The sequence below is a fragment of the Diplotaxodon limnothrissa genome, linkage group LG15, assembly GCF_057381915.1.
Source record: "Diplotaxodon limnothrissa isolate DT_005_m linkage group LG15, D_limnothrissa_male_GT1.1, whole genome shotgun sequence".
Taxonomy (NCBI): Eukaryota; Metazoa; Chordata; class Actinopteri; order Cichliformes; family Cichlidae; genus Diplotaxodon; species Diplotaxodon limnothrissa.
Window position 1 is genome coordinate 45,288,180 of NC_140610.1, and position 10,656 is coordinate 45,298,835.

The following is a 10,656-nucleotide window of genomic DNA, read 5'->3' on the forward strand; positions in this document are numbered from 1 at the left end:
GTGTGTGTGTGAGTGTGAGTGTGTGCGTGTGTGCGTGTGCGTGTGTGTGTGTGCGTGCGTGTGTGTGTGTGTGTGCGCGTGTGTGTGTGTGCGTGTGTGTGTGTGTGTGTGCGTGTGCGCGTGTGTGTGTGTGCGTGTGCGTGTGTGTGCGTGTGTGTGTGTGCGCGTGTGTGTGTGTGCGTGTGTGTGTGTGCGCGTGTGTGTGTGTGCGTGTGTGTGTGTGTGTGTGCGTGTGCGTGTGTGTGCGTGCGTGTGTGTGTGTGTGTGCGTGTGCGCGTGTGTGTGTGTGCGTGTGCGCGTGTGTGTGTGTGCGTGTGCGCGTGTGTGTGTGCGTGCGTGTGTGTGTGTGTGTGCGTGCGTGTGTGTGTGTGCGAGCACTGACCGTTGCAGACAGCCTGTCCCTTCGCCAGCTCTGGCTCCATCTCGATGATGTATTCCTCCTGTGTAAACCCTCTCGCGCATGGCAACGACCCCTGCTTGCTTGACAACGATTGCTCGGCCTCTCCACCCACAACCACCGCCTAAAGACGAGGAGGGAAAAGAGAATAAAAAGAGCTGTTTGCATTTTAGAGTGCATCTTTTTACCCCTTCGACCTGGCAAAAGGATGTTTTTCTCCAGAGCATGATTCAAACCGACCCAGGAGAAAATCACAGCCGTTTTAAAATGACTTCTCTTTTCCATAAATCTGTGGTCGTTCATGAAAATGACAGACACCAATTTGTTTCAGAAGACTTGTTAAGCATGAATTTAAGGATAGAAAACGTAATTAGCACAGACCAATTATCTCATTTCCCACATTTCCTTATTGGGGTTTGTTTTCCTTGTCTTGCGATGTGGAGGCGCAGAAGAAGAGCCGTGCGAGGGAAATAAACCCAGTGCAGCACCGGCCCGAGCCAACAGAGCTTTATTAATCACTATGAAGCGCAACAGACAACTGGGTCAATTAATTTTGATGATAATTAGCGTCTAGACTTTTGTCTCTCCTGTTGTTTGAGCGTTGGCCCAATGTGACCCCCCCCACCCCGTGTCCCACATACACACTGACGCACACAGACACACACACTCCCAGTCCTGCACAGAGAAAAGCATCTGTTGTGTGGGTTCTTCTGTGATTAAAGAAATAAAGCCAACAGGGTGCTGTGATTCGCTTCCACTTAACCCAAAAATTTAAACTCTCGCGTCCTCGCTGCCCATCCTGCCACGTTTGGAAGAGCTGGGGGGGGGCTGCCTTTTATCTGTTCCCTTATTAACATAAGTAAGGAGGAAGTACACATGTGCTTCTGATGCTGTGTCTCTGCAGAGTGGGATTCAGTGGTCACATTAACAGATCAGGCAAAACGTGCAGCGGAGAAAAACTGGACAGAGGCCACTCCAGGACAGAGGGGCTGATCTCCTTTTTTCCTTCTAATTCCCGGTGATCCATTTCCTGCTGGGTGATCGCTCCTATGTCTGGAAGTCCTCTTAGTTTCTTTGCTGTTGTGGGGGTGGTTGATGTCATGCATGGCTCACCTGAAAGGACTACAAATGGGTCTTTCTGTGCAGTTCAAACAAAATTTGCTTCCACAGGAGGAGAACTGTGTACGAATGCTTTGAACTGTCCAAGCTGGCGTCTAAGCGTCCACACCACTGGGGCGTATCGATATGTCGGGGAGTTGATTTTTTACTTGGCACAAAAGGTAAAAGTCAATACAGTTTGTCTGATGCTCCTTCTTCTTCCCCAGAGTTCCCCAGAGATGAGTCCTTTCACCACTTTTGTTTTATATACAATTGAGTGATGGAGCCTTTATGGACACGTCATGAAGCGCACAGATCATTTTGTCATTGTGTGTCTCTTCAAACGCTGTAAAACTAACCAGGATCCAGTGCTGGGTGACCACGGTCTACATAAATGTGTCTACACCACGGGAATGTCTCTTATTTACAGCGGCAGTTGGACTGTAAATGGACAGAGTGCAACATGTTCAGACGTCCCCACAGGACATTTTAAGAGAATGCAATCAGGGAGGAATCTGATGCAAAAATACTACGTTTCCCTTTTTGGGATTATTTTGGTCATAAACCAAACACAAGCAGGAGCCCAAACATAGCAGGAGATGAAGCCTCTGCCTGGCTCTGAATGGATTACCAGAAGGAAGGGGGGGGGGTGACATACTGTATGCTGCTGAGTGATTTGGATCCACAGCTGCACAGTTTTAGTTCTAAAATATGACTTTAAATTGATGTTGCTGTTAATGTAAGAAAGAAACTCTGATGCAAAGACCAGCATTCATTTCTTTCTTGCCTTGACTCGCTTCCCTTCAAAGAGGCAGTTGGTTGAATGTGCAGCAGCACTGAAGCCACAAAGAAGGCCCAATCAGACCCTGCTGATCCTGGTCAGTCCGCTTTCAGTCTGCTGAATCCATCTGGTCACAGATGTAATCCTCCAAGATGCAGGACCAACAGATTTAAGACCTGATTTGTCCCTCCTGCTTTTGGCCTTTTCAGAAACCTGATGTAATCCCATATTTTTAGTGTGTCGATTGTTGATGATTATTTTATTTACTGCCTGCAGTGCAACAAAATTGCCTCTTGCCTCTTTCATTTTTAAATGAAACATTGTGAAAACAGCTTCGTGTCATTGTTGGAATCTTAAACTGACGGCTATTAAATACATAAAGCTATCAATGCGTACACAGAGGAGGCACTCAGATTAATGGTGAATGCACGCTCAGTGAGAATCCTCCTTTAACATCTGACAGATCTGTTGTGTCACATTGCTTTCGCAGACTTTACTGATTAAGCCCTTCATGTCACAACTCATTGTTTGGGATGCAGCGTGCAGTAATTACAGCCACAGCAGGTATGTGACAAGGCATACGAACAGTCAGCACGAGGAGAGGGTAGCTTTCTGAAATGACTTTATGTTCTAATGCTGGTGGATGATGCTGTCATTCTGGGAACAGTCATCAAGGGGATGAAAAACTGAAGCAGCTCAGCAAACAGACACGCTGTAAACCTCTGAAACCCTCCTGCCCTCTTTATCAGAGTCAAGGATGCGATCACTTAATGCAACTCATCACCTCTGCTGATGATGGCAGGTAATCTCACCTGGTACAGATTATATTATCACTGACAGGAATATTATGATCAAAAGGAGAGAAAAGGAATCAGGTCGAGCTGAACGGTCTTTACTAATTGGCGCTGACACTGAAGATCATTTAAGAACAGAGCGGTCCATCAATGAGACGATTGTTCAAGCAATTAACAACCTGACTGATAATCTGGGCCGATACTCAGCATTTTCCACACTTATCTGCATTCGCTTTGTTGCTAAACTTGTCTGTCCACAGTCCACTCTGCAGTCTCTGGTTTAATCTGCACTGAAGGCTGTTTGTGCCACAGAAACATATTTTCAGACGAGACCATCGGTTGTATATAACAGACGGCCGTAGCCCAACTCTGCATGTTGAAGCCTAAATGTTTTGGCTGCTGCCATGTTGGTTTTTCGACGCCAGCAGTGACCATGTTTAGCTGACCGGGTGCAGTGCTGATGTATCGGGCTATGCTAGCTTCATTAGCGAGCTGCATGCACCATAAACTGCACGGGTCCAATGTTCAGGCACAGATGCCCGCTAACCAGCGCCGAGCAACAGGCTAACACAATAATATCATCAGAGTGCAGCACAAACCTCTGGGCTGGCTGTGCCACACGCGAGCAACATTATTTTACAAATAATCATTAAAACCTGCCAGCGAGCGCTAACAAAGCACAAAAGCAGAGACGACCAGACTGAAGGAAACCTTATGCCAGCACACTGTTCAGTCAAAGAAGACACGCCCACAACTCTAAGTCTTTCCACGTATAAGAGAAATATTCCAACTACTGTATATTTATTATACGAAACAAAATTCATTTTTAAAACCGAAAGTTCTTTTGAGCCAGCTGTGCATCATTTTAGCAGCGTTAAACTGTTTAACATGGGAGTCTGCAGGGACTCACACTGCAGGGACGCACACTGCAAGGACTCACGCTGCGGGGACTCACGCTGCAGAGACTCACGCTGCAGGGACTCACGCTGCAGGGACTCACGCTGCAGGGACTCACGCTGCAGGGACGCACGCTGCAGGGACTCAAGCTGCAAGGACTCACGCTGCAGGGACTCACGCTGCAGGGACTCACGCTGCAAGGACTCACGCTGCAGGGACTCACGCTGCAGGGACGCACGCTGCAGGGACTCACGCTGCAGGGACTCACGCTGCAAGGACTCACGCTGCAGGGACTCACGCTGCAGGGACGCACGCTGCAGGGACGCACGCTGCAGGGACGCACGCTGCAGGGACTCAAGCTGCAAGGACTCACGCTGCAGGGACTCACGCTGCAGGGACTCACGCTGCAGGGACTCACGCTGCAGGGACTCACGCTGCAAGGACTCACGCTGCAGGGACTCACGCTGCAGGGACGCACGCTGCAGGGACGCACGCTGCAGGGACGCACGCTGCAGGGACGCACGCTGCAGGGACTCACGCTGCAGGGACTCACGCTGCAGGGACGCACGCTGCAGGGACTCACGCTGCAGGGACGCACGCTGCAGGGACGCACGCTGCAGGGACTCAAGCTGCAGGGACTCACGCTGCAGGGACTCACGCTGCAGGGACTCACGCTGCAGGGACTCACGCTGCAAGGACTCACGCTGCAGGGACTCACGCTGCAGGGACTCACGCTGCAAGGACTCACGCTGCAGGGACTCACGCTGCAGGGACTCACGCTGCAAGGACGCACGCTGCAGGGACGCACGCTGCAGGGACTCACGCTGCAGCCTGCTCCAAGTGGCCATTTAAGGAACTCCAGACTTGGCACCTTCAAATCTGACAAATACATGTGATCAAAACTGTAAAGCTGTGGATATTCCACATATCTGCTGTTGGTCTCCTCTGATTCCTTATAGTCTGTTTGCCCCCCACACACACACTCGGCAGGTTGCTCTTAAACAATGATACCTGGTGTCTCAATGAGATTTACTGTGTAAATAAAGGTGAAATAAAAAAACAGACGTGGCTTATCTTCATTAACCGTTCAGCTCGTGGCTGGAGTTTATTATCAGCCTTCTTGTTTTTGATAAGAGGCTCCGATTTATTGTCAGCTGACTGACTGAACAGCGTGCTGTGGAAACCCAGCTACTCCAACCAAACGCTGCACCCACTGATTTCTGGGAAAGAGGACTAATCATCCACTGCTGAAGAGCCGCATCTTCTTAACACCTGACATTACTCACTCACTATTTCAGCAGCTAAAATATATCAAAGGTAACTGTTGGGAAGCAGTAATGTAACAAAGTGTTCTGCAGGTTACCTCTGTGGGCATCTTGTTTTCCCAGTAAAGAGGAGGCCTGCCTCCATTGCAGCTCTTTTATAGGCCATTTCCATACAACAAACAGATGCTGCATATTTGACTTTTTTCCTCTACAAATCTTTAAGCCTAACGTGGGGATGCACTTTCCACCCAAAGGCATCACTCGGCCTCAGTGAGTCAGCTTCCCGTTCATGTAAACACAGCTGGTGCAAAAGATACACCTCTGATTAAAGATGAGTTGATGCGGTGCATCGTTATCCTCGATGAATGCAGAAAGTCTAACACGTCCGGTCCTTCCCCTCGTTTGTTGATTATGAGCCTATTTACATATTTCAATATGAAGCTCGCCATCACTTCAAAGTTCTCAGTGAGTCAAGCGTTTAAAGCTTTGCCCGCAGCGAAATTAATCTGCGTCATTTTAATCACAAAGCACAGGATTCGCAAATGACAATAATTTAGCAGAGCCCCCCTCAGGAGGAAAGGTCAGCACACAGAGGGGCATTGTCACAAGGATGGATAGCATTTGTGACACCACAGATAAAATCAAACCCTAATCAACTCGCAAACATTTCTTCCTCCTGGTGTAACTAAAGGCTGCGGGGAACAGGGGGCTCATTATCTCCACAAACTGAGATGATGTTCTGCCTAATGCTGTTAACTGTTTTATCTACAAATAACTGCATTATCTACAAGCCCGTTAACCCTCTACAGTGACATCACTGAATCATTAACCCTATCAGCAGCAGCACCTTCAGCTACATGATCAAAGCCTTGATAACAGCGACAAATTGTAAATGGCCTGTATTTATATAGCGCTTTACTAGTCCCTAAGGACCCCAAAGCGCTTTACATATCCAGTCATCCACACATTCACACACACATTCACACACTGGTGATGGCAAGCTACATTGTAGCCACAGCCACCCTGGGGCGCACTGACAGAGGCGAGGCTGCCGGACACTGGCGCCACCGGGCCCTCTGACCACCACCAGTAGGCAACAGGTGAAGTGTCTTGCCCAAGGACACAACGACCGAGACTGTCCAAGCCGGGGCTCGAGCCGGCAACCTTCCGATTACAAGGCGAACTCCTAACTCTTGAGCCACGATTGAGGCTAGTAGGTACAATTTATTCTACTACTAGGTAACAAAGGCAGACCAATCAAAGGCTTGTAGAGGATTGGAGGTAAGCCCTGGAGAGTGCTGACCTTGCTTTTTTGAGAGAGGCATTGGTGATGGGCTTATTTTAGGACCCAACCTTTGACCCTTTGGCACAGCACTGTCTTCTTCATTGATTTTTTCCCACACAGAAAGGATCGCCTCGTCTTTTCTTTGCCTTCATTAAATCTTGCTGAAGGTGCATTTGTGTGCTTCTTTCAGCCCACATGGAGCCTCGCCTGTGGCAGAGCTTTGCTGCTTTAATACAAATGATCCATAACATCTTCAAAGCATGCCACAGTTAAAAACATCTTCCACGCTTATACTTTTATTTTTCTGAGTATATTAAATAAAAACCACAGATTTTCAGTGTTGCTGCTGAAATGGATGGAAAATGTCAGCAGCAATAAAACACGGTATAAACTGTAGCGTGTGAAACAACACCGGTGCGGTGCTTTAAAAAGTTAAGCTCGATGCTGAATCACAGGACTGTGGATGTTACACGGACTCCTGCTGTAACACCGCACATCAGCTCCCACAGGCCGAGTGACAGCACAGAAACAGCATTAAAGGTTAGCATGACTGCGCCTCGGGAGCGGAACACAGCACAGGGCGAGAGCACAGGCGTGGATGCAGCCTGCACCGTGACCCGAGCCGCGGCTCAGACTCTGGCTCCAGCGTTATGTCTGGGCGTGAGGGGACAAATCAAACTGCCATCTTTTTTTTAATGGAGATCGACGCTATGTGACACAGATCCGGTCAGACTAAACTGGATTACAGCTAAAAGTAACGCGTGGTATTCGGGCAGAAGGCAAACGCGGGTGTCACAATGAGCAGCCGGAACAGGGCGACGGACAGCCGCCTGTCACCGAGGATGCAGGGACGGATGATAAAGAGGCTCCTGACTCGGGAGTCTTCACACCAGCAGCATCCGAGCTGAAACCCGCAGCTTTCACCGACACACGGACCGTTACGCAGCGACTGCGTCGCTCCTGCCCGGGACCAGCAGCGTTTTCCTCCCAGCAGGCTGGGTGAATCTAAGCGGCTCTTTGGTGAGAATAGCACCGATCACACCAGTACAAACGACGCGGATGGGAAGTGTTTTCTAGTCCAACTGTATTGTCCTCCCATCTGCGCAGAGCGCTCCTCTCTGTCTCCTCTAACCAGCATCACTCTGCTCTGCTGCGGCGAAAATCCCACCGCAGCTCTCCGCGGTTAAAAACAGAGATATTTACCTGCACGGCCGCCATCAGCATCCAAACACGAAGCATTCTGTTCTCGTAAATTTCCTCCTTCCAAAACAGGTAGATGTTTTTTTCAGTTCCCGGTAAAACCCGGCGTCATGAGGAGCCTTCCTCCTTGCACCAGCCCTTCTCTGTGTCTGTCTGCTGTACCCGGCTCAGTGGCACTACAGCCTGCCTGGGACTGGCTCTGGGCCGGCCCCTCTGCGCCTCGGTGTCGCCCTCTAACGGACACAAGGTGCACTCGGGTTAAGGATGTTCAGCGGCTGGTGTCAGAACAAATATGCAGCCAGAGGAACAATTCCGTTTCTTTGTAACTCATAACTTGGAGAACAGAATCTAAAAGCAAAGGCACCGCTCGCTGATAGTTTGTGCTACACTAGAAGAGCACAGCTTTGATGGTCTGTAAAGGTGAGCCATCCTGTTTTTAACTATTTGTAGTACTTGTGTCATTAGAAACCTTTTATACTGTTGCCTGGGAAATGGTTAGCCACACAGGACACAAGTACTGGGGTTCTTAATGTGCAGTTTTATTGTCAATGACGACTGAATAAACAAAAAAATGTCCTTTGACCTTTACTTTTGTCAAACAGCGGCCATATGGACTCGTACTGAACATCGACAGCACGAGAGGTAACGTGGCGAAGTAACAGAAACAAAGATGCGCCAATACAATACGAGGAATAAAGGAAATGAAATGAAACACAAAAATACGGCAGTGGCCTCTGTCTGTGCAGAACAAAATACAAAGAGCTAAATCACACAAGGCTCCTTTAAAACTGTGGAAGTGTTACATTTTTATAAACACATTCCACAGAAATCGGAATACTGGAGCACACAGACCATCTTTGCATGGAGAAATGGCCGCTCCACGCTGCACATACAGGTCCTTTGCATCATACAGAAATACATCATCGTGTTAAAATACTGACGTTTTGCCACTGCACTACAATTATACCAATATGTTTCAATGAGTTATGTGCGTATTTAACAATTCCTTACCATTGTGGCGGACCACCAGGTGGCTCCACTCACACCCAAGTTGAAGGGAAGTGTTGGGGTGGAGATTTTGGCGCTTACTATATGTGAAGTTCTGAGAGTCAGTTAATAAAGTTGGAGTGAGACACTGAGACCTCTCCTGTCGTTATTACATACCTCCACACCATCAATTTAACTCCTTCACACCATTCCCGTTCCACATCCACAACAAAAAGAAAAGTAAACAGGAAGTCCCAAGATGCAGTTCTTGTTAAGTTTTTTTTGGAAAACTGCAGTTAACCCTTAAGCACTGGCCACCCCCCGACCACAATATGCTTATATAATTAACAGCTTCAAGTGCACACAACAAGCAGATAACCAAAGAAATAGCACAAGCAATAACATTAAATTATCCAATTATCCAATATCATTCTTGTCTTACCTTACATGGAAACAAAGAAACAACATTTTAAGACCCCTTTTTGAACCTTAAATGGATATTTGGTTAACTGAAATGGAAAATATTATTATTAATTTACCACTCGGCTACAATAGCCTTTGCTATCGGTTCTTCGTTTAAACTTCCAGGACTGAAAAATGAAGATAATGAAAGGCCAGTAACTGCAGTTCCTCTCGTGGCCACAGCTTCACAGCTTTTAATGAAAGTTTCCTCTTTTACAGGAACTCTGTCTGTGCGAAGGTGCAGCCAGGCAGGCCTGTTAATTCAATTCAATTCAATTTCATTTATATAGTGCCAAATCACAACAAAAGTCGCCTCAAGGCGCTTAATATTGTACAGTAGATACAGAAAGAACCCAACAGTCATATGACCCCCTATGAGCAAGCACTTTGGCGACAGTGGAAAGGAAAAACATCCTTTTAACAGGAAGAAACCTCCAGCAGAACCAGGCTCGGGGGGGGGGGGGCATCTGCTGTGATTGGTTGGGGTGAGAGAAGGAAGACAGGATAAAGAGAGACAGAGGTTAATAACAGATATGATTCAATGCAGAGATCTGTTAATACATAGTGAGAAGAAGAAACACCCACTGCATCATGGGAATCCCCGGCAGCCTACGTCTATTGCAGCATCACTAAGGGAGGATTCAGGGTCACCTGGTCCAGCCCTAACTATATGCTTTAGCAAAAAGGAAAGTTTGAAGCCTAATCTTGAAAGTAGAGATAGTGTCTGTCTCCTGAATCCAAACTGGAAGCTGGTTCCACAGAAGAGGGGCCTGAAAACTGAAGGCTCTGCCTCCCATTCTACTTTTAAATACTCTAGGAACAACAAGTAACAACATATTACTCCGGTGCTTGCTTCCCTTCATTGGCTTCCAGTGCGTTTTAGAATTAAATTCAAAATCTTACTTTTAACTTATAAAGTGCTAAATGGCCAGGCGCCGGACTATTTGTCTGACCTTGTGCAGCTGTATACGCCCTCTAGAGCCCTTCGATCAAGCGATCACCTACTCCTTACTTTACATAAGTCTAGGATGGTTCATAGAGGAGATCGCGCATTTGCGGTTGTGGCACCGAAAATGTGGAACGATCTACCTCTCCACATTAGAAAGGCCCCAACTGTTACTCTTTTTAAATCGCATCTTAAAACATATTTTTTTACTCTGGCTTTCGAAACTGTAGGAGAGTTACCAATTCTTTTATCCTAATCTGTTTTTAATTTTTATCTGTTGTTGTTATTAATGCCACTGTTTAATTGTTATGTTGTACAGCACTTTGGTCAACGCCCTGTTGTTATTAAATGTGCTTTATCAATGAATAAATGAAATGAAATGAAGTAGGCCTGCAGAGCGAGAGCGAAGCGCTCTAATAGGGTGATATGGTACTACAAGGTCATTAAGATAAGATGGGGCCTGATTATTTAAGACCTTGTATGTGAGGAGCAGGATTTTGAATTCTGGATTTAACAGGAAGCCAAAACAGGAGAAATCTGCTCT

At 47.3% G+C, this 10,656-nt stretch overlaps 1 protein-coding gene across 1 annotated transcript in view; it reads right to left on the reverse strand.

The window, feature by feature from the left end:
- The window catches only part of LOC146618145 (cadherin-2-like), a 116,399-nt gene extending 108,540 nt beyond the window's left edge, over positions 1–7,859 (reverse strand). The window contains exons 1-2 of the mRNA XM_085373302.1: positions 7,721–7,859; positions 383–521 (exon numbers count right to left, since the gene is read on the reverse strand). Coding sequence (XP_085229428.1) covers positions 383–521; positions 7,721–7,756 — 175 coding nt within the window. The 5' untranslated portion in view covers positions 7,757–7,859. The remainder of the gene's footprint in view (positions 1–382; positions 522–7,720) is intronic.
- Positions 7,860–10,656: the final 2,797 nt, after the last annotated feature.